At 36.5% G+C, this 24,093-nt stretch overlaps 1 protein-coding gene across 17 annotated transcripts in view; it reads left to right on the forward strand.

Moving 5' to 3' along the window:
• LOC113113944 (disks large homolog 3-like) overlaps positions 1–24,093 on the forward strand; it is an 81,947-nt gene that overhangs the window by 21,511 nt on the left and 36,343 nt on the right. For 15 of the 17 annotated variants that reach the window (XM_026280525.1, XM_026280533.1, XM_026280536.1 and 12 more), the window contains 2 exons: positions 23,367–23,420; positions 23,811–23,861. In XM_026280525.1, coding sequence (XP_026136310.1) covers positions 23,367–23,420; positions 23,811–23,861 — 105 coding nt within the window. The remainder of the gene's footprint in view (positions 1–23,366; positions 23,421–23,810; positions 23,862–24,093) is intronic. The other 2 variants (XM_026280529.1, XM_026280541.1) reach the window with 1 other exon arrangement.

Here is a 24,093-nt window from a genome sequence, read left to right on the forward strand (position 1 = left end):
AGTATGCTCGTCAAGATTGATTCTCTCAGACTAGTTTAATCTTCATGTATTTACTGCTCCATCAGTTCTTTATGGTTTCATCAATCCCCTACGTACATCCTTATCTAAACCCTCATCTGACAAGGATTGACAGGGCCGCTGTGACCACGCAACAAGTGCATGTAGCTCCGCCAATTTAATTCAAGGAAGGCAGTGTCCTGCCAACACTGCTGACCAGGCAAAACACATGATCAAATCTAATATCCAGCAAGTAATGGATTCTAGATCTGTGAGGTGAAGGTGTAGCTGTTTTCTGGATGTGTGTGTACGCGTTTCTCATTCGTTTCCAGTCAACTGTTCTTGTTGCTCATTGAGAGATGATGCATCTTGTGAAGCATAATACACACTTTTTGTCTGTGGCTGTTTTAGCTACATTTTAACCTCATATTCAAACAGAACCAGGGAGCAGAAGCTGTAATTAAGTGAGGTGTGTGTGTAAGTGGCAGCAGGGGTGGGGGAAGGGTCGCTCTGAATGTATAAAATGGAGGAAGCAGGCTATCGTGTGAGAACGAGCCCACATGCATGTTCTGTGCCTTCAGTGTGTCTGCATGTCCAGGGTGTGGGGGTGCGTGTGAGTGCACAGGTTTTTATTGGTATTGGTGCATGGCCGAGGGAGAGAGGATGCAGAGAGAGTGGCGGAGACGCAGAGAAAATGGAGGGTGAGATCTCAGTGGCAGCGAGGGAGAAATCTCACCAAGCGCAGGGAGGGAAGGCGTGAGCAAGGAGCTGACTAATTCTGCCTCTGTTCAGAGGATGGGAGAGGCATCAGTCAAAAGCAGTGCGGTTTTTCACTCATTCCTTTTGTTTTAATCATGAATTATGCATGTGTTCTTGGCAGCATTTGCTGTAAACCGAATAAATGAACCCTTAAGATGTGACATTTCCTGTTTATTCTCTGTTTCTGCGATAATTTCTTTCTCGTTTTGATGTATGGCGTCCAGAGAGGTGAAATATATCAACCATTTATCTTCTCCCGTGCGCCAAATGCAATACCTGATAGGCACGAGCACTCCTAGGGCATATTGATGGAGTGTATGTTTAATTAATGAGAAGGAAATTGTTTAACAGAGGTATATAGGACAATGACACTATTAAAGCTTCTCGTATGTGAGGAGACCATGGATCATCTGGTTTCTCCTCCTCTGGCCAGGCTGTTGCCTGTCAAGATTATTAAAGAGGCTTTAGTTATCTTTGAAGGCCTTGTAGATGCATTTCATTTGCCAAGGCTATCGCTTCTGGGGAAAATTTGAATGAATGAATTTCGGCTTAGAATGACGGGGAAAAACATTCCTTTATGGGGGAGGGGAATTGGAAATCATCAAAACGGCACTGGAAAGTTGTGGTAATACAGGTGAAAGTGCCAATGTGGAAAAGAGAGAAATCAGCCAATAAAGTCAGGTGGGCTGAGGAAACCGAGTGGGTTACATAAGAGACGGCAGTTGGTGGAGCCGCAAGAGGAGCCGCTTTAACAGAGAGCTTTGGATTTGTGTGCTAGCGTTTGCCCCCGACTTTTTGTAAGGACACATTTATTGGTTTCTAGCGCTCTGAGTGCGTATAATATACAAACACATTAATATGTGCAGAAAACATAATATTCATTGCGGGAGAGAAATCATGTAGAAGATTCTCATTCGTTTTGTGGCAAATCAACAGATCGGTTTTCTCGCACTGTGTTATTGTGGCCAAATTGCATCACCCCATCGCTTCAGCTCTGTGTTGTGCTTTAATGGTGAAGTATGTGGGGTTTCTGCACCACCAGCATCACCAAACAGAAAAGAGCTGTTTTTAACATTTCCCATTGGGAAACCAAAACAGATCTTTCCCCCTAATGTTGAAAGCGCTGCAGTTTTTAGTTTTTATTTCCTTTAATAGGAGTGTTTGTGTATTTGGAGAATGGATCTAAATTAAACAGAACAACACAGTTCAACTTTAAAGCAGTATCGCCTATTCATCATTTGTGCATTGGTTTTAAAATCAACATAGAACCAGTTTTCACAACCCATTTGATGTATTTATGTGTCAAACTGGATTCTAAAAGAGAAATAATGTAGGACGAGTTTTTTTATTTTTATAATCTATACTTAATTTTATTGATCTGAATTGGATTGGATTGTGAAAAGTGCATGTTAACAGAAAGGAACCAGATGATTAGAAAAGAGCGGTCTAAAATGTTAGAGAAAACAGTGTGCAGTGGTGAATCATACACAATCTGACCAATAAATGCCAATGAGGTTTAATTTTGATTTAGTAGATATTTGATGAGGTGGTCTCAAAAGACATGGTCAGCTGTTGGAGTACAACAACATTTCTTCGTCAAAGCAAGAGACGTGTGTGGAAAAACTAGGCATCTTCAGAATGAACCGTCTGTCTCCGGCACCAGTTTATAATTTTGCGCTCTTGAGCTCTATGGCACAATCTCATGGTTATGATTAGTGTTAAATAACAAATGGCGCTTAGATCATTTAACACAAGATGTTAAAATTTTGACAGAATACTTTTTTGATATATGTGCCTGTTAAGTAAATGATGATATCTGGAGGTGAGGCATATGTACTGTTCTTGCTAGTGCTGGATGCTTTTCTGTTGTGATTCTGTGATGTCTTTATATTAATATTAACTTCTCCATGGGGCTATATGCTGAATTACACTCCACATCCTGCTCAGTCACCTGTCTGTCAGTGTACATGTGCTCAGGAACTGCGTGCATCACAAATGTTGACGTGTATTTAAAGAAATCTGTGGGAATGAAGGAGCAGATTTTAAGAGAGGCTTTACTCCTCAGATGTCCTCAGCTCTTACCCCCAGCTGTGATACAGACAGCCTCCATCTTAGAAATAAAGCGCTTGCATCATATCAAGAAGGATGTTTTTTTGTTAACTCATCCTTGTAGCCGCAAACATATGGACCATGCTGAAATGATGTTGAAATATACATGACAGTATGTGTTCGGGCTGCATTACAATTAGAGAGAAAGGCAAATGATGCTGTTTTTAAGATTCTCATCGTCTCATTCATAAGATCAACCATTACTATAGTATAGATGATTCATAGCTCATTATCTTCCTCAGTCCTCCTGAGATATGAAACTTAACAAATAAATCATGTTAAATGTTGCATATTAAATAGCAGGGGAACCATAAAACATTTCTTTTCACCAGTAAAACAGTAGTAAAGCAAGCATAGTATATTTCTTGTGTCTACTACAAGCTATATTTTATTAGATAATTAAAAATGGATATTTAATAGCTCTTACACTTGCGTCATTGTATGAGTTAAGCACTGAACAGGCATTTAATATGTAATTATTTCCTGGAGCAAATGACGCATTGTTTTTGTTAGCCCTGTTGTAATTGTCCTAACTTGGGTACTGTGTAATATGGACACTGTATAAAATGCTATTCACAATTTATTTTCCTATTTAGATTTTATTTCTTCACATTTTGCATTCTATAAAGACTTTTTAGACTATTATAAAGATTATTTGGTTACTATTTTACAGTACGTGTACTTGCATGTATTTATAGTGTACTTACAGTGTATTTATCTAAGAAAGTTCTGGTAACACAAGGTAACTACATAGGGTAGGGTTAGGTTTAGGGGTAGGTTCAGGGTTAGTACCTAGTTATTACATAGTTATTGTAATTACTATAATAAGTACATAGTATGTACATGAGGAACAGGACTGTAAAATAAAGTGCTACCGATTATTTAAATCCTTTTAAAAAGATTTAGCCTAGTAAGTTGGTGTGTGGAGCATCGTTTTTATATGCTGCCATATATTATATTTGTTATAAATTCTATGAATGTTTATTTTATTTGTAAGATTACTAAGGTAAATGGAAAGTGCATTGTGTTGAAAAAACTTGTCAGCATAACTGTTGCCATATGCCATCAAAAACAGCTTTATCCAGTATCCTGGACAGTTGCAATTGGGAGGTTATGAGAGCAGATGGTAAATTTGTTTATATATTATTTAATCTATTGCATGACATGACCATTAGCTTCATGTCTAAAGACTTTCTTCAAACAGCAATATAAAAATTAAGTTTTTAATGTAACTACATTTCCATCAAAAACACAATTTGTTGAACATGCTTCTAGCAGTTGAAAGATTAACGACACATATTTAGAATCACATTTATTTATTTTATGTGATAAAACGCCTTAATGGTTCCTTTTGCTGATGCCCAGTGTAGCCAATTTATGAGAAATACATCTTGATCAAGTATTTGCATTCATTAGAATGAAGCCTGGCAACACAGTGCATTCAGTGCAAGAGAATTCAAGGAATACATTCAGGTTTTTCTTTATTTTATAAAGCATCTCATTAATGGTGCACCCTGCTATATCAGAGGTGATATTCTGTGCTCTTGTGATCTCAGCAGTAAGCCAAGTTCCTCAGTTGATTATGCATGTCATAAATCAGGAGTAGGGCTAGCATATGTGAGCGCTTACGGATGGATCGCTAGCTTGAAACATCAGCATAGTAATGTATTCATCTGAGAGGAGGCTGGGTTTGTGAGAAATTTTAACAAATTGGATTTTCATTTGTAATGTGGGGTTTTGGGTTGCAGGGTTTGGGGGTTTTGTTCCATCCATTCCAGATGAGACCAGTTTAGGGTTGTTCCCCCAAGACACCAAAACCAATATATTTCCTTCTGGAGAACTGAGAATTTATTTATTATTAGAAGGCCACACATGCGGAGACACTTTATTATATTAAAGATGAAATGGGGAAATAGAAGTGTAATAGATATTGATATATAGATTTTGTTCTCTTATTTTTTAAGTATTTATTTTTGTAGGATCAATCTTATGTGATCAAACTTTTATCTAAATAAATCTTTAATATCTTGTTTGTAAATACCATTAATATACACTGTAAAAAATTTCTTGTTGTTTTTACAAAAACTTTTTGGCAGCTGTGGTTGCCAGAATAATTTTGTAAAAATACAGAAAACTGTAAACACATTTACGTCAAAAACTGTTAATTTTACAATATAAAGCTGTAATTTACAAACAAGAAAATGTGAATATAAATTCAACAACACACAAAATTAAATCTGTTTTGTACCTTGAAAATACTGACAACCACCATAATAATAAAGATGGTACTGTATAAGAGAAAGCCACATGAAGTATCAAAGCTCATCACAAGTAGCTTCACCACAAGCAGAAGTATATATTAACATATAGAAGGTGCACATTTATGGAAACACAAAACACCATCATGGTAACACACGTGATACTTAAATAATGCAAAAAACTTTCATTAAGCAACAGAAGATGTAACATAAAGCTCAAATGTACATAACTGATAACAAGAACTATTTAAAAACATGATTATTTAAACAAAATACTTTCAAACGTGGAGTGTCACGCAGGGAATTCTGGGAATATCAGTTTACAGTTTTAGACTGTAAATTATACATTGATTTGTTCTTTTTTTACTTCTAAAAGCTGTATAATTAACAGAATTTTACTGTAAATTTACATTAAATGCTTTGTTAGATCTTTTACAGTTTTTCCCTGTATATAGTACGGGAACTTACTGTTAACCTATTATCAGTTTTTTTCCGTAGCGTTTTTACAAAATTTTACAGTTAAAATTACACTTATTTTTTACAGTGTAAGGTACATTCTGTTTTATTGTATTTTATTTATTCTATTTGATGCATCTTATCTGAAAATATAATTTTTTTATTTTGCAATTAAAAAGAAAAATTAAAAAAAAGTATAGGCCTAGTACATTAAATATTGTTAATATCGTTGATATGTACACAGATGAGGTAAATCCCATCTTTGTGCAACACGCAAAACATTCTTGACACTGACAATTATTGACATTGTCATATGCTTTTCCTTTATAGTATAGCACATTTGTTAAAAGAGATAACTAAGACTTGCCACCTTTCACACTCGAAGTGTGTTCCTTCAAATGGGAACATGTTCTTGTAGGAGAACGGTGTTTGATTCTACCAAACACTGCATAGGTACCCAGTTAACTTTAGGTGTTGCCATAGAGACAAGAAGGCTAGAAATCCTTTTACCCGAAAGAGAGCTGAATTCGGTGACATTTTACAGGCATGATCGTGCATCTTCATGACAGGATTTTTTTTTGCTGACGCTGCAGTTACCTTGACATGCAGAACGTCACAATGCATATGCACTGATCAGTGATATTATCTTTGCATTCTGGGTTCGCTATATCACATTATCCTCTCTACACACACATATTGAAGCAGCTGGCCTGGACAGGAAGATGACCACATCCTATAGTTCATTTCATTTACAGCATTATGTTATTGATCTAGAGATCTACAAAGCTGAAAAACCTATCACTTTGCTCAGTAAGTGATTGTTAGAGTGCGCTGTTTCACGGCCTTCTCACTGCTGATTAAGTATCAGTTGTCAGAAGGCTCAAGGATGCTGAATGCAATCCATCAATCCATCATCCTACTCCAAAATATTTGCCACACACACATGCAAGCCTTTATAAACCTGTTCTTAAAACAAAATGTACTCAGTCTATAAAAAAAGATGGAGGAGCGCATAGAAAATCACTGCAAATGCACTATAAAACAGAGGAGAAGGCACACTGCAATATTTATGCATACTTTTAGAGTTGGCTTTTATACACAGAGAAAGGGTAAAGATTTGTCCCTGAGAAAAACTTTAAAGAGATAATTGACTGTGTTTTAATGGGAACTAGTGGACTTGCAGTGTGATAGAAGTTTGGTTTGTTCTGTGATGGAGTCTTGCATATTATATGCACAGAACTTGTATGTTTTCAAACAATCCCAACTTTGATGGACATTATTGTTATATTTTTGGCTGCTTGCCTGTTTATCCTTTATCTATCATCCAATGAAAGAAAACACTGTTAAGGAAATGAAAATAAAAATGTATATCGTCTTATGTGAATATTTTAAACAATGTGACAAAAAATATATAGTGTTCTTGTACTCAAGAGTGAGTGTTAGTTCTGTTATTATGTCAGATGTTTTGAACTCTAATTTAAACAATTTAATGGACTCAAAAGCAAGGTTCGATATTATTTCCATACATTTTTTTCCTCAGACAACATACAAAACTACCAAATTTTGCTATAAGTTTGATCACAACATATAATAATTGCTGTTAATAGTTTTCACCTAACAGTTTTCACCATCTGTTTGATTATATGACATTTTGCACATTTCAGCCATATAGACATCAACACCACTGATAAGATATAAACTTGAATTTTCTGTAAAGCTGCTTTGCAATGATTTGCATCGTGACAAGCGCTACATAAGTAAACTCGAATTGAATTCGATGTCATTCGAAGACTCTCTCTCTCTCTCTATATATATATAAAAGCAGTGTAAAACATTTCAACAAATCCTCCTTTGTGTAGATTATTCTTATTTAAATGGGCAGAATTTAAAACAGAATGTTCAACACATCACAGAAAACAAATTGCGCAAGATTGCATGAATATGATCAGCAAACGAAAGAAGTAGTGCCAGCGCAGCACTAACCTGATCAGCTGGCCCAAAACTGTCTCATGTCGTCCCCTAGCCATCAGGCCACTTTTGCTTTATGACATCTGTAGAGTTGAAGAAATTTCTTGACTGTTAATCTTTGGATCTCGTAATGAAAAATGAAGCACGTTATTAAGATTCCAGTCATCCGTTGACCTGCAACAGTGTTCTGTGCACTAACCCACTGCGTGAGCTTTACACATTGTGATATTTCTCCATATAAATACATTTGTGTGGGTAATAATGTGAGTGACTGTATTGCTCATGGCCATTGACCTGTCAGCCATATGCTCTCAGCTGGCGGCCCTGTTGGAGAGCAGCTCCCCTGCTTCGCTCTGTGCCACACGTGGGGTTTGGAGTCGAGAGAGAGCTGTATATTTATTTGCTCACCTGCTTTGTTTCATTTCTTGTTTTTGCTGATCGCAGTGGTGACTGTCCTGGAAAACAGAAGAATAGCGGTCAGCTTACTCATCTTATTCAGTTCTGGATGCATCCACTATGCTGACAAGGAAGGCAGACATGTACACATGCCACCGAGAGCCACGGCACAAGCATTGCATGCTAGTGCAGTATTGTCACAAAGCCCTCCTTGCTGCTTCAGTTTAATGGTTAGCATCCCAATGAATTTTAGAGAGCTTGCACAGTCGTTTCCTCTTTTGTGCCATTACTCTTCCCCTCTCCCTGTGTGAAGCTTCAAATATCAGTTGCTGCATTTTGCGCCGGCCGCCGTTAAAACTCCCACACGAGATCATAGAATCTTCATGCATCACAATCAATAACTGGAGAGGACTGATCCACGAGCCTCTCACTCTCTCTATGTGTTGTGGGAGTCTGTGGGTGCTTTTAACGGAGCTTTTGAGCTTTCCACTGCTTGTAATTTTAGACCTTTTTGGCTTTTACCTCTGCTGTGGACTCACTTGTGAGCGTAAAGGGATTGCAGACCTAGAATATTCTATGTGCAGAATTGCTTGCATTCATTAATTTCGAGGGATGTAGTGTAACATACCTTGTGCCGAGCCTCCGACCTGTGGGAAAAATTACAGCAATAAATTATAATGTAATTAACTGACAGAAGGGAAAACTATATTTGTGCTGAAAGGCTCTTTTATCAGATTTCATCTAGTGATGAGGCATTGGTTAATTGTATATTTAGAGTACAGGTCATTGTGCTCTCCACAGCGTGACCTGGGATGTCCAATTTGTGAAAATTTGTGAATGAATGTCGAACAGATTCATGAATCACTACTTATCGATAAGATATATTCTCACTTGATAAGCATTGAGTCATTTTTGATTATTGCTGATCATTTGATTATTCCTATGGAAATTATCCGAGAACCTGTGGTAAGACTTACTTTATACCGACTGTTTAAATGTATAGTAATTTAAGAAAACATTCAAATGTGTGACAAAAACACAGCTGGTTATTTTTTAGGAGGCCCATTTGTAAAGTTGAATTGATTGTTGAACTTTGTGTGTTTTGTTTTGGGAGCCACACTTAAAAAAGCTACATTTAAGTCTAAGATCACATTGAAGTGAGCAATTACTGCTTTCCACTTTTAACATTTCATAAAGCAACATTTGTGAATTTGTTTTTATAACAAGCTGAAATACTTTCACAAAACAGAGGGATTTATGTGCCACAAACGCAGTCAGGTTCACTAGAGTGACAGCATTAATTGGAATACAAATTAAGTCTGCAAATGTGACTAGAAAAGGTAAAAAGTATGCATGTAATTTCCCAGCTTAAAAAGTTTATTTAGCACCTAATTTTTTCATTGGTCATATTAAAATGTTTGTTGCATTAAATGTGGCATTTAAAAATAGAAAAACTGCAAATTGATATGCTTTTAATATGAGTTAATATGAGACTACCAGTAAAGAGTGTTTCTTGCATGCAGATATGCTCTGTGTGTCATCTCTCATTGCTGCATTATCTAAGAAGCCCTTCAGCCATTTTCTGGACATTTCCAATTTTCATAGTGTTTTAACCATCTTTTTTCTTCGTTCTCCTTGTTCTCATCCCGTTTCCCCTCAAAAGTTGCTTCGAAATAGCATCTTTTTTTTTCAGAAAATGTTTATGCACGGTCCTTTAACACTGTTTACTAATGCAATTAATGTTGTCGGCCTCTGTTTCTCCCTAAAAGGATGTGCATAAAAAGCAGCTGTGATTACACAATCACTCTGTAGTTGACACAAATACATATTGTAAAAATATAGATATGCTTTACATATTAAAATGTATTAAAGTATGGCAGTTTGGATGTAATATTAATCGTTATGTAAAATAGCTAGAATTTTAACATTTGCTGACACAATGTCCTACTTCAGTCAATTTTTTGGGCGGAGGGTGTGGATAAATACATTTTATCAGAGGTCAAGAACTGTTTTTAAATAGTGATCGCTTAGAAAAGTAAGAGCACATCTCTCATTAACAAGCTGCATGATTTGAAACATAGTTTATGTCCATATTGCAAGCGTGTGGGACGAGTTACGCATCTACGTTTAATTACGTAGGGTTACTAGTTCTGTGTTCCTCCTTTGTGAATACCACTATTAATGTTATTATAAAGTGTCACTAATTCATTTTTCATATGCAGTGTTTATTCCACCTTGCCTAATTCGGCTCTCATATTGGGAGTGTTCAGGATACAAGCATCCCATAGTGACTCATGTCAGGGCACACTAAATGTGATCCAGTTTTTTAATCAGATCTTTGGCCCTCTGGAGGTTGAAGATGTTATGCTTTTCTAACACATTGAATTGGCTTCATTGGACATTGGCTGGATGGAGTAATAATGGTTTGTACTCTATGTATACATCCACTTGCACACAGACTTGCTCATTCACGCTTCCTCTCCAGAGAGATACAAATCAAGCAGAACATCCCTGATATCTGAGAGTCCCAGCTGCCTCAGGCCACAGATACTAGAGGGTTGTGCCGAGCCTGTACAGATAACGTGCTGGATTATCAGCCCACCGTTACATGGTTTGCAGGCAGCGCATCTGTGTTTGATTTAACACTTGAGGTTTGCGGAGGGGTTGTCTTAATTCATTTACAGCTCGGCCAAGAGCTAAAGGTAGAGCATCGACACAGGTGTATGTAGATTGATTGCAAATGTACTTTCAAAGAAAAGCTGATTTCTTTTTTATTATTATTATTATTTTTATTCGTTATCCATTACAATCAGTTACGGTAACGTTTTGCGAAAGACATTTCTACAGATAATTTAAAATCAAAGCATTTTCAAATGAATGGATTTATTAAAATGATCAACATGAAATTATTTCAGTACTACAGTATTTAACATAGCGTGTATTTGTCTAACAGTCTCATAACATATCACAGACTTGCTTGCAAAACCCACAGAAACTTGTGACATGTTGACAAGCGGCTGAGATGCTAAAGCACACACTAGATGCTTCTGCTGTATTTTTGTCCTGCAGACCTAAAAAGCTTTATTTTTTGATATTAGTCATCACAACTTCGTGACAGCATGGCTGTACTGGAAAACAGAAGAGTGAAAAATAAATAAATCCCAGGCACCCATTAAAGCATTTCTTAAAGCATTCTTTTCTCTATTACCTCTGACGTTCTATTAATCTTTTTTGATTAATATAGCATGATTGATTGTTATACGTTAAATATAATAAGTATCTGAACTAAACATCATTATCATGGCAGTGACTTTACATATTGATTTTTGACATTTAGATTACCTTCATTTAATGATCACTTAGACTGCATTTAACATTTTAATTCAATTGAAATATATTTTTTTTACTTTGTAGTACATTATAAAATATATATTTACACAAGATATTATTGCATTTTAGTATTTGCTATTTATTAGTGGCCATTAAAAGTGTTTTGCTGCTCCCATTAATGTAGGTGATTTTAGGTTTTTTATTTTTAATGTCCCCACAATGATGGTACAACCTGACCTCCACACACAAAAACGCATACGTACATTCATGAACGCTTACGTAAGCTCTTTAGTACATTGCTGGATAATCTCGTTGCATATTAACCCTCACAATGACATTTGGGAATGCCACTATATTGTGAGTTTGCACTATTTTAGTCCTCTGGCTTACAGGAGTGTGTGGCTTGTGTAACACAGAGAGTCACCGCGCTTTGAATAGGCTGCTGGAGTCGCTCTAGTAGATCCTGATCAGCCAGCTTATAAAACGGAATGTGGGCCCTCAGTGGATTAATATTCCACTTTAAAATTCCAATTATATAATCAGCCAAATCCAAGCACTGCATATGCTCATCTGAAGCGCTGCAGAGCTCGTGATGACGAGGGCCAGCGTTTGAACCTGAGAGAATGACGCAACGGGGGTCTGCTTACGGTGAACTCTCTAATATCATTTTTTGCCATGGGTGTTGGGCTGACTGTGTGTGGTCATTCACAGAACATCCCTCGCAGAAGCAGTGACAGCATGCCAAATTTTTAATGCTTTAACCTCAGGGGACGTGAGGCCGCCGTGACATTTTGAACCTCCCGACACAACCCTGAAAAAGAGCAGCACTTTGCATTTTCTATGACTGTTCAGTGTAAGGAAAGGTGATTAATGACATGAATTAAGGGGAATGTACGAACCTCCCAGCATGTGTCTGTTTAAAACGGCTGATTGCTTGACAGCTCTAAATACAATTTACATCCTTTGAGCATTCTCTCATCAAACCGTCCACTGAGAATATGGAGTAATGAGCAAGAGTCATTTATGTAATTACTTTTGGTTTATGAGTTATTAAATAAAGCTCAAACCCAAGTAAAAAGTCTTTGAACAATGTAGGAGAGTCGTTAGCTGGAATAAAACTGTTTGGCTTTGGACCTGTGTGCACATGTAGAATTTAGTCTGATTGTGTTTGATTGGTCTTTTGAGCTATTTGAGGTATTCGATCTCTTGTTTTTCATTGTTCACTCATGACAGACAGAATCCCATCCTTCATGATTTACTGTAATAATACATTTCTAGTCATCTTCATCATGTTCTGCTTTTTAAATCATAAATCCTTTGCCGTTTTGATTGGCTTTATATTAGGGTTTTTAGTGTGTCCCTTTCTTGCTTGGTTGTCTAAGGGTGAAAGTTGAATACCTTGTTTTAACTCTGCTTAATACACTATAAAAAAAAATAGTGATTTTTTTTTTGCAAGATATGCTAACCAAAGCTGCATTATTTGATCAAAAATAGAGTAAAAACAATAAAGATTTTTTTCATTTTAATCTAATTTTATCAATTACTCTCCAGTGTCGCATGATCATTTAAATGTAATTATAATATGTTGATTTGCTGCTCAAGATACATTTCTTATTATTATCAATGTTAAAAACATGCTGCTTAATATTTTGGGTGAAACTGATTTTTTTTTTTTTTCAAGATTCTCTGATAAATGAAAATTCAAAAGAACAATTTATTTGAAAGAAATGTTTTTTAAGGTTAAAAAAGTCTTTACTTTCATTTTTGATCAATTCAATCCATTCGTGCTGAATAAAAGTATTAATTTCTTTTAAAGATTAAAAAATTGAAAAACCTTACTGACTCTAAATATTTGAAAGGTAATGTATATTCTATAAAATGGGTAGTTCTGACTCTAAAATACTATTAAATGAAAATACCCACTATATATCCGTGACTGTACATCGGTTTGCATAATATCTTGCCAAATTTAATATTAATTTCCTGGCAAGATGGATTTATTTGTTTATTTATTTTTATTTTCTGTGCTGATTTTATTGTGGTATGCAGCCATTAAACATGTTAAAGCATAATGAAATGAGCCAAAATATTTCAAAACTAATAAACAAGGGAGTGTGTGGAAATGTGTGAATGTCGGATGTTCCAATTCTGTGGAAATTTGCAAAGCTTTCTGCCGAGTTTTGTGCTTTCTCCATATGGAGCAAGTTATTGCATAACAGAAATAGATGGTGAATACTATAAACGGCTCTGAACAAAATCAAATTGCATCTCTACACATACAGTATGAAAAAGGTTGATATTAGAAGTGTATTTAATTTTAGATCAGTATATGCTTTCCTTTTACCTAACCATAAGACCCTGCCCACGTCATTTCTCTGATGGACTGAATCATATTCTCAATGCATCGTACGAACAGTTCCTCCGCTCCTGATTGTGAACGGTCTGTGTGTCCTCAGATCAGTGGGCATGATGAAAATGTGAAAGTCAGTGACGGTCACTCCGAACACAGTGGAGATCTTGGCTATGGGGCTTCAGTTCTGATATTCTCTGTCTCCTGTCCAAGGTGTGCAAGAGAGACTGCAAATCTGGCCTCTCTGTGGGAGGCAGATTGTTTTGGCAATTCCTGATGTGATACAAACATTTAAAACAAAGCCTCTTTTCACTGCTATTTGGCAGTAAATACACCAGCATATGGATAAACGTCCTCATGAATGTATTCATAATTGCGCACAGAAAGTAGTGGCACAGCACTTGTTTTTCTGCTGTCGTTCTTGCCGTTGTCCTACTTACTGTAATTCTTCACTTTCAACATCCTACACAAATTGGTCAGCCAATTTGAAGGCAGGCACACGGAGTGAATGGAGCGATGTGGGCGTGATGGAGTTCAGGGATGTAGCCCTGATCCCGTAGTCATGACTTGGGAGGGTGTAGAGAGAATGGAAGAGAGGATCATGGAGTCAGAGGTGCCCTTTGTCATCCGTGTTTGTTGTTTTAACACAGCTCTCAATGGATTATACTGCGTTCTCCGTGACCCTGGTGCCGCTCCTGTGCCAACTGTGTCTGTGCTCATATCTGTGCTGCCTTCAGGTGGCCTGAGCTGCTCGCAGGAAAAGCTTACAGAGATAGTTATATCTGAGGCTGTGAATCACGTCTGCTGCACTTTTGCCTGCTGCACGGAGCATTCTGGATTGCCAGAGTGACTGCTGGAGATGCAACATGCAGCAAGGTCATGATGTGAGAGGATGAGGCCTGCCAGAGCAGAGATTACAGTCAATATTGCAGTTCATAAAGGAATAAAATTCTCTTGAAAATGATATTGCCATTACTCACTCTCGTGTCTTTTGAAACCCATGCACTACAAAAATGTGTAGGCTACTTACCTTACTAATTAAACGGTGTAAGATAATAAGCCTGGTTTAAAGAATTTATTTGACTTGCGTAAAACTTAAAAAAACAACACACAGTAACTTAAAATATAAAATTCTTTCAAGTCTCAAAAGAGTCAACAGTCAAATTGCTTGTCAAATATATTTGATATATATATAACTTTTTTATCAATATTAAATAATTATAATAATTATAGATACATAATTTTATATTATTATCTTCTATTATATACCTGGAATAAATATGAGGTACAGTATAATATATGAATTTTTATATTAAATTATATTATATTATAGTTTCTAAGTTAAGTAGTTTTTTTGTTTTGCCTTTTTAAAGCTAGGCAGTACCTGTGGTCACCATCCTTTTTCACTGTATCGAAAAGAGAAGCATGAACATTTATCAAAATGTCTTATTTTTGTGTTTCTTGAAAGAAAAAAAAGATATATTGTTTTGGTAAAATATGAGTTAATGATGGCAGAATTTGCATTTTGTTGTGAACTCTCACATTAAAAGGCCTGAAGTCTCTTTTCTCCTAATGACAGCTAGACAACACAGATAAAAAATTAAAATAAAAAGTCCTGATTGAACATATTCCTTGTTCTTGGCACAGGACACCACGCAGAGGAGTGGGCACAGCTCTCAGCTTAGCAACAAGGGGTAGCAACCAGCCAGTGGCAGAGAAGAAACGAGCATTGGACTCAAAACAGCACTTGTTATTTGTTTCATTCATTCTATATAAATGTAATGAAGTACAGTTACATCTTAGTATAAATCTCCACAGCAGACGCAGTGGCGCATCCCAACGCTGCATCAGAGTCTCTCTCAGCCTGTTGTGATAGAATGCAGAGCACTCTGACTTCTCATCTCAATGGTGACTGAGGCTGTGTTCACGGTGTAATGATAGAGATGATTACAGCACCGCTGCGGCAGTGGTTCACGTAACCTGGCAACAGAGTGATCAGACAGGGCAGGGTAGATTGAATTATTAACCCGTCTTTTGCTGATGTGTTCCTCGTCAACCGGCTCCCGCTAGTCACACTGACGCTGCATAACTGGCCATATATTACATACCGCAGATGCTAAAGGCACACGCGTTTGTACACTCGGGCTAGCTTAGGTTATTTATAGCCCATGTAATATTTAATATCATCATTTAGCACTAGTTGAAGGTCAGATTGGTGACCTCGCTGAGGCTCATTTGGAGCTGCTCACCATGACCAAACAGAACACACAGCCAGGACATGCTTCAGTAACTTTGCAGGAAGGATACAGAAAACACTGCTGTTTAAGGCTCCTTTACGATCACAGGAATTCAATACATAAAGATCCCCACATGAAAAATCTGTCATTATTTACCCACCCTTGTCATTCCAAACCTGTGTGAAGCTATTTTTTTCTGTTAAATGGAAAATAGATATTATTCAAGAATTATTACCTGTAGTTATTGTTATATATTATTATTATATACTGTAAATAAAAATAAACAGAACAGAACACACACGCACACACACACACACACACACACACACACACACACACACACACACACACACATATATATATATATATATATATATATATATATATATATATATATATATATATATATATATATATTATGGTATTTTTTAAAACTCTGTTTAAATCTACTCAATACATACTATATGTTTTGAAGCCCTAGAAATGGTTTACATGAGAAACAAACCAAAATTCAAGTCATTATCCTTATTAATTATGTTCACTATAATAATAATAAAAAAATAACAACAGCATACCAGTTTGGAATGACAGTGAAAGATGGAGATATTTAAATTATGTCCAAACTATACACTTTATTCAGTTTATTTACAGTCAGTGGTGCTATGGTAACCAAAACACTGCCATTTTGAGACCCATACCGACTCGATTTCTGCATTTTCCCATATGTGTTAAATCACCTGCAACATGTTTTCTGCTTGTGCTTGTTTTGGAGTACAAACGAAAAAAAATCTTTCAGATGTCCATCTCTCCTCTCTTTCACGTACATTCCTGCGTCTCTGACTTTCCCCTTCTGGTGTCCCTGAGCACCTGTACCCTAGCGCAATGTTGGATGCATGGTAATTAAGTCTTATTGATTGAATTGCAGCGTGGCTTATACAACCCACTGAGGCTTAACAAGAGAGGATCTGAGAGTAGCTACTCCTCTGTCTTAGTTTCCTCTCTACATATTGAGCATACAATCTCTGCTTTTGCTTTAGGACATAAACTAAACCCAACTTGTATTCAATTTAGATATAGTAAAAATTTGTATTTGTTTGAATTAACATTGTTTTATTCTTTCTGTCTTTAAACCTATTAGAACAGACCTGCAGACTGTTTGTGGGTTCCAACCCACCAGTTGTGACAATTTCAGATCTAGACCCTTCTAGGTGTGCTGTAGTTTATAGCTCATGACGTATGAGTTATTGACACTCTAAATGAATTGCTTGCTCCCCTGGTATAACTTGACAGAGCTGCGTTCATGATGGGATCAAGTGAGCAAAGGCTGTTGGATTTGGATTTACTTGTAAATATCTCATTATGCACTATTATCACCAATCTTGGATTGAATCTTTTTCTAACCATGTTTCCTTTCAATTAACACAGTTTCAGCACAATGAATTGATCTGTGCTTATGCACTTAAATTACTGAATGAAAAATAATTATTTTGTCAGCATAAACTCAGATTAATGAAGCAAGTTGACAAAAAGACTAAATCCAATTTTTGCCAGTAATAATGATAATAATAATAATTTAATAGTATAATAATTATAATGTTCATAAATAATAATTATAATAATATATTAATATATATTGTATGCGGAAGCTTCATGCAACTTTGATTGAATATCCAGGTAGGAGTGTAATATAAAATCTTTAAAAGTTAGTGTATTAACATTTGTAATATTATTATTTAGAAGAAAAAAAAATATTATTTAAAATGTATATTATCATTTACATAAAAATGTGTGTGAACAAGGTCGGACAATTTTCTAAATAAACCAATTAAGTACTGAAAAAACATGTTTTTTCTATAATTATCCTGTGCCGTGTGCTCTTTATGAATCAAGAGCTCTCCTTTATATAAAGGGTTATGTTTAGAAAGGCAATTGATATGGTTTAAAAGGTCAAGCATGTGCTGATATGGCGCACGGTCACACCCAAAACTGTCTGGTACTGAATGCTGCAGTTATTGAGGCTTGAGAAATGGTGTGATTGACCTTCATGTACAATGTGTGATTCGAACAGAACCCAATCGAGTTTGTGGCTAGAATGGACCACTGTCATGGCGTCATCACCAGTGTATGTCCTGAAAGAGATAAACGAGGGAGGGCAGACTCTGCCCGCTCCTTCCAGTCAATGCAGAGGCCAGAGTAGCCGTTGCCATAGGAACGCATTGATTATTTAACAATTTGGATGAAGCGCTTGCCCCGGTGCTTGCCTTGATTCAGTGAAAGCCTTTGTCGGATTGCGGCCCCAAGGGTCTCTGGCCAAGTCCAATTAGGAAAGCCTGACAGCGGCAATTGCGCAGGGAGCTAATGCAAATTCACTCCTCTAATGAGCAAACCGAAGCAACAGTTACAATAAATGAGCTGCCTATCCAGAGTATTGACTCGAGATACAGAGACATGTTTATTCATTGATTTTCCTAGGTTGGAACAGATGGAGACAGATCTGGCAGATGAGCCATCAGTGGACACACATGGAGATATTACAATTTGACAGCAGTTCTGTAGATGTTACAGAGGTTTGTTAAGAGAAAGACAAGAAACCTGCGTGAGAAAACCAAAAACCGAGTTTGAATAAGTAGATGATGCAAGTCAAATTGAGTTTACAGTACTTGGATGTTCAGACACAATGTGCATGTGTGTGTGTGTGTGTGTGTGTGTGTGTTGCAGCTGGAGATAACGGTGCAGTGACAGCTGGCTGTTAAAAAAACAGCCTTTAATGATTAAACTTTGAATTAAAAGGAAATTAAGGGATTTATTGTAATCTAATCCAGATTTGTCTAATCCCTCTCGTACCCTTTAGTCTTTCCCTTCTGCCACATCTGGACACCCTCCAGCCTTGTGCTGCTTGTCACTCTTTCTTCTTACCGCTGCTGTATTCTCACCTCTCTCGAGCCGGTCTTATTTGATTGCCAGAATTTGTGAACATCTGGAATCGGTCTGGATTCTTATCCAGTGGCATCCACCGCTGAAAATGTCAAATTCAAGGCTTAAGACAGAAAAGAAGATATTTGGAAAAACGTTTCAGTCATTTGTAATTTTTGAACATTAATTGAATGCACAAAATAACTGAAACATCTATCAAAATGTGTCCTGAACACCATATAGGTTAGGAACAACATCAGGGTGAGTAGCTAAATGATGAGAGAACTTTCTTTTTAAACTTTGGGGTGAATGGTAGCTGTATGATTAGCTGTGGCTATAGACTGTCACTACTACTGCAGCTCCATCATGCTTCTCATAGATGTGCTTTTCTTAAAAAACAGAGTAGTCCTTGTATGTACATGTACATGTTGCTTTTGAACATCTCACTGTATTACAATGGACAGCAGCAGTTGTGTAGGGTGAAAAAAAGATTAGAAAAATGTGTATGACTTCACCCCAAAAAGCCCAGGGCTGGTGACGCCCCTGTGTGACTCCACCACCTCACCTCTCCATCATCCCTCTGCTTTTTAATCCGGGATAGAGAGTTATGAGCAGTGATGGTGTAAGCCTCTCTTCAGGTCACGTAGCTCAGTGATACCTCTGCACATTCATCCACCGGCTCCTCCAAAGACAGCAGCAGCATCCCGGATTACTGCATCTGAGATTATCATCCTCCTTTATCTCATTTGTTTGTGTTGCATGATAGAAACATAGCGATTACTGCCCATATCCCCTAGACCATGACGATGGCTTTTTTCTGATGGGTTTAAGGGGCCGATAGCGTAGGAGGTCTGTTGTGTTATTACCACAACACATTTCATGCTTAATTAGCATCTGGAGAGTTAATGCTAGTTAGTGCTGTATGGCAGGCTGTATATTCACCTGTTTCCTTGCATCACTTTCTCTGTGCTGGAATATCTCCATGGATGAGAGAAGAGGAGGGCACTGATTTTAAAACGCTTCAGGCTTGTCTGTGGCGCCTCTGTGCTCAAACGTGACAATAAGTATAATTTATTGTCCACGATTTTCTTACATTGTGTACAGAGCATTGTGCAGACATTTTGCACTTATGCTTTGCTCTTTTGCAACAATACAAGGGGGTGTATACGATTCACTTGTCACAGAGGCCTTTTCACAAACATATCAAAATGATGTCTGACTGAAAACGCAGTTCTGAAGATAAAGTGAGTTAGCTCTTTTTAATATTGTCATTTTGCTCCCAGTTTATGCTTAAGATTTGATTTGCACATAGGCTGATGCACACAGGTGTTAGTGCACTGTTTTTCACAGTTGTGTCTATTTTTGTCAAAGGGTTGTCATTTCTGTTTTTGAAACTGTTGAGCCAATTAGCAATAACAGATAGTGAGAAACCTGGACTTATATACGGTGTAGTGCGAGTTGATGATGATAGGAAAGATGTTTAAAGTGTGAATTGGCTGTTTATTGGCCCACATACCTTCATCTGAGATTTTAATAATGGACAACTACAAACACCACTCTAATATTTAGCTGTCTGATCACAGTGTACAGTACCGGTGAAAATACATTTTGGGTGTGTTTTTTTAATTTATAAAAATTTTTTTTAAATAAAATTGATTGAAAGTGACTGCAAAGATTTATAATGTTTATCATGTTGCTTTTGAATTCTCTGTTGGTCAAAGAATACTAAAATAAAATGTATGTATGTATTTTTCATAAAATATCTAACAGCGCAGCTGTTTTCAACATTGATAATAATAAGAATTGTTTATTGAGCATCAAATTATCATATTAGAATGATTTCTGAAGAGTCATGTGAGACTGAAGAATGGAGTAATCATGCTAAAAATTCAGCTTTGGCTTCAAAGGAATTTAAAACATTTTTTAAAATATGTTTTTTAAATTGTAATATCATATTACATATTTTATTACTGTTTTTACTGTATTTTCTATCATATAAATGAGGTCTTGTTGAGCATAAGAGACCTTTTTCTAAAACATAAATCTTACCAACCCAAAACTTTTGAACGGTAGCCTGTGTTATCTCATTTAAGATTTAAATCGATTGGTTGACTTTCTGTCTTCTGCGGAACACAGAAGCAGATATTTTCAAGATTTTTTTCAGTGCTTTGTTTTTCCATGCTAAACTGGAAAAAGCAACTAGTTATTGTGTCTGAAATGTTGTTTCCTTCAAGTAAAAAACAAAAAAAACTTTAATGTAAATTGAAAATACTCTTATAAAAATCATACACTCTGGCAGAGTACATAATGTTTTGTGTACAGTAAGTACAATGTATGTAGGGACATTTACACTCCTGATTTTCTACTTTCTGATTTAAAACAAAACGGTTGCTGCTTGTGTACATAAATAACCGATACAAAAGCATAAGTCTTATAATATTGCATTTGTTCACCAATGAGATTCTTCTAGACTTTAAGAGCAGCTCTTTACCCAGTGTTCAGAGGTCTGGATGGAGAAGCTGCGGCGCTAACCTCTCACGCTAGAGAGCTAGCTGTACCTGAGTGCTGTCTGCACCTGTGAAAACCTGTCATGAGGAAGGAAGTGTCAGGTGAAAATAGAGGTGGTGACGTAGGAAACGCTTTTAGAATATGTTCTTGTAACTCGAATGGTCTTTTCAGGTCTTTACTGGCTTAGAGAGGTGCACAAATTATTCAGGGTCTGCAACCGAATGGCAGTCAGCCGTAGCTGCTGTGACAACCACAGGGAAAGTGAGGGTGGTAAATATCTGTGCACTATAGCTGAACGGTATAGAAAGCTGTCTATAGTAGTTCCACTTGTATACATGTTCAAAATTCTGACTGTTTAAAGCATCTGTGCACACAATGTACACTTAGCAGTCAAAAGTGATCTTAGAAATGTGTGTTATTTCACGTGTATGTAGATTATGGCAAGGCTAATAACAGCACAGAAAAGAATAGATCTCAAATTATGCTTATGATTGAACCAAGCAAGCAAATTATTTGATATATTCTCTAATCTTACAATATTTTTTTTCTCGAGTGAATTTATCTCATTTAAAATATGTTTCAGTATTTTTACTGGATGTGTGTGGCTTGATTAAAAGAGGTCTGTGGGATTGAGTATGAATTGGAGTGATAATCTAGTGCTTCACTCCTTAAGTACTAAAGAGGGTGGAGAGGTAGTCAACATCTCCTTTTTTACTAGTCACCCGGCGGCCCTGTCAGCATCACCTCACCACAGATCAATCCGATCAATACTCACAAACACAACAAGGTTTGCATGTGAAAGGCCATGAATGTCAGCTGGGTTCATTCATATGGTTTAAGAGCATGGACGATTCTATTCAATACCTAAAATGACATGAGGACATGAATTTGTACATTCCCACTTCTTTGCTATATATTAATGGAATACTTTACCAAAAAGTCTGACATTTTCTTATGTTGTCCCTATTTTCTTTCTTTGGTGTAACACAAAATAAGATTATTCTGCACAATGTTAAATATGCTCTTGTGTAATTAAATGTAGATGGTGACTGTCAAACTCCCAAAAGTTCTTAGGTTTTTGTATTTTTTCCTCAAACGAAGCAATTGTATGACTTGAAATATAGCACATGGGTTAAATTGGACTGCACTGATGGTGCTTTTTATGGCAATTTTAACCTTTTTAGAGCTTGACAGCCCCTTCTGAATGCCTTTCATTGCTTTGTGGAGAAAAAAAAAAGATTTAGAATTTCTGCTTTTGTGTTACACTGAAAAAACAAAAATGAGCTCACTCTGGATGTATTTTTATAACAAGACCAAAAAATAAACCAAATAATTCCATCTGTTGTGTCTAAAATGCAAGACTAAAATGTTACTAAATGTAAACTAAATGTACTAAAGTCACTTACGCTGCATTTATTTGATTAAAAAAACAGTAATACTATGAAATATTATTACAGTTACATTTCTGTGATGGCAAAATTTTATTTTCAGCAAGTCACTACTTTGATACTCAAGAAATATTATTATCATCAATACTGAAACCGGTTAATATTTATAATTAGATTATAATTATAATACTTAATATTGTGTCGAAACAGTAATATTTTTTTCAGGATTCTTTAATAAATAGAAAGTTAAAGCATTTATATGTAGTAGAAATCTATTGTAACATTATTAATGTCTTTACTGTCACTTTCAATCAATTGAATTCATCCTTTCTTAATACAAAAAGTTAAAAAAAAAAAGTGTAATCATAGCCGTGCTGATATTTATGAGATATTGCTTAAACATGAAAAATGTAACTAGCCGGAGGGCAATAACACACATTCGGCTCGACTGCAGTTCTCTTTCAACGGCAGACCACAGGCCGTCTGTAATCTTCACACCTCCAGTCCTGTCCTCACTCTTCCCCCTGAAGCGTCACATCATGGTGATGATGTACCATGCTCTGTTTAGACCCACTGTTCCCATGGCATGCATTTACTATCTCCTCATGACAGCGTGTGTGTATGCGTGTGTGTGTGTGCATACGTGTGAGCCACCAGCCTCACACACTGAGGTAATGTGCATCTCTTCATCTCACAGGCAAACCCTCCCCCCATCATTGTGAACGCAGACTCACTGGATGCAGGCCCTTATGTAAGTATCTGCTTCATGCTCTCAGCACCTCCAGTAGCGCCTGCCTGCCTGACTGCCTGCCACGTGGAAATCTCCCCCTCAACTCGGGCTAAACCTTTCCCAACGTACATGAGATAATAACAATAAAAATATGCACAGATTAAATGACAGCAGATGTGGACTGTAGCTTTAATGCAGAGTGCAATTATTATTTAACCGTTATAATGAGTTGTCTTTGACTGTTTATCGGCCCTATGCCTTGTACATGATTCATACCACTTATTTTTATTGCACTGAGTTTATAGCGTTTCTGTTTTACATAATTAATTATAGCTGTGACCTTCTTGTGTATAATTTGTTGGCATTACATCATGTCTAATGAGTCTGTTATTATTCTTTTGTCTATTGCAGGTGAATGGGAGTGATGGCATGTATAAATATGAAGAAATCATTTTGGAAAGGGTAAATATCATTCAGCTATTTTATATGTCAGTTTTTTAGGGTCTTGCAAAATGTGTCAATATTCTCCTCCAACCATTGATACCTATGGGGATCTGGACACTAGATGGCAGTAAATGTTGAGCTAATGCCTGAAATTGAACTTTATGCAATGTAATTTGGTCTCATCACAAAACATACGGGTTGGAAATGATATCTATAAATCTATAAATATATATAGATTTTTTTGTAGATT

This window comes from Carassius auratus, chromosome 14, assembly GCF_003368295.1.
Source record: "Carassius auratus strain Wakin chromosome 14, ASM336829v1, whole genome shotgun sequence".
Taxonomy (NCBI): Eukaryota; Metazoa; Chordata; class Actinopteri; order Cypriniformes; family Cyprinidae; genus Carassius; species Carassius auratus.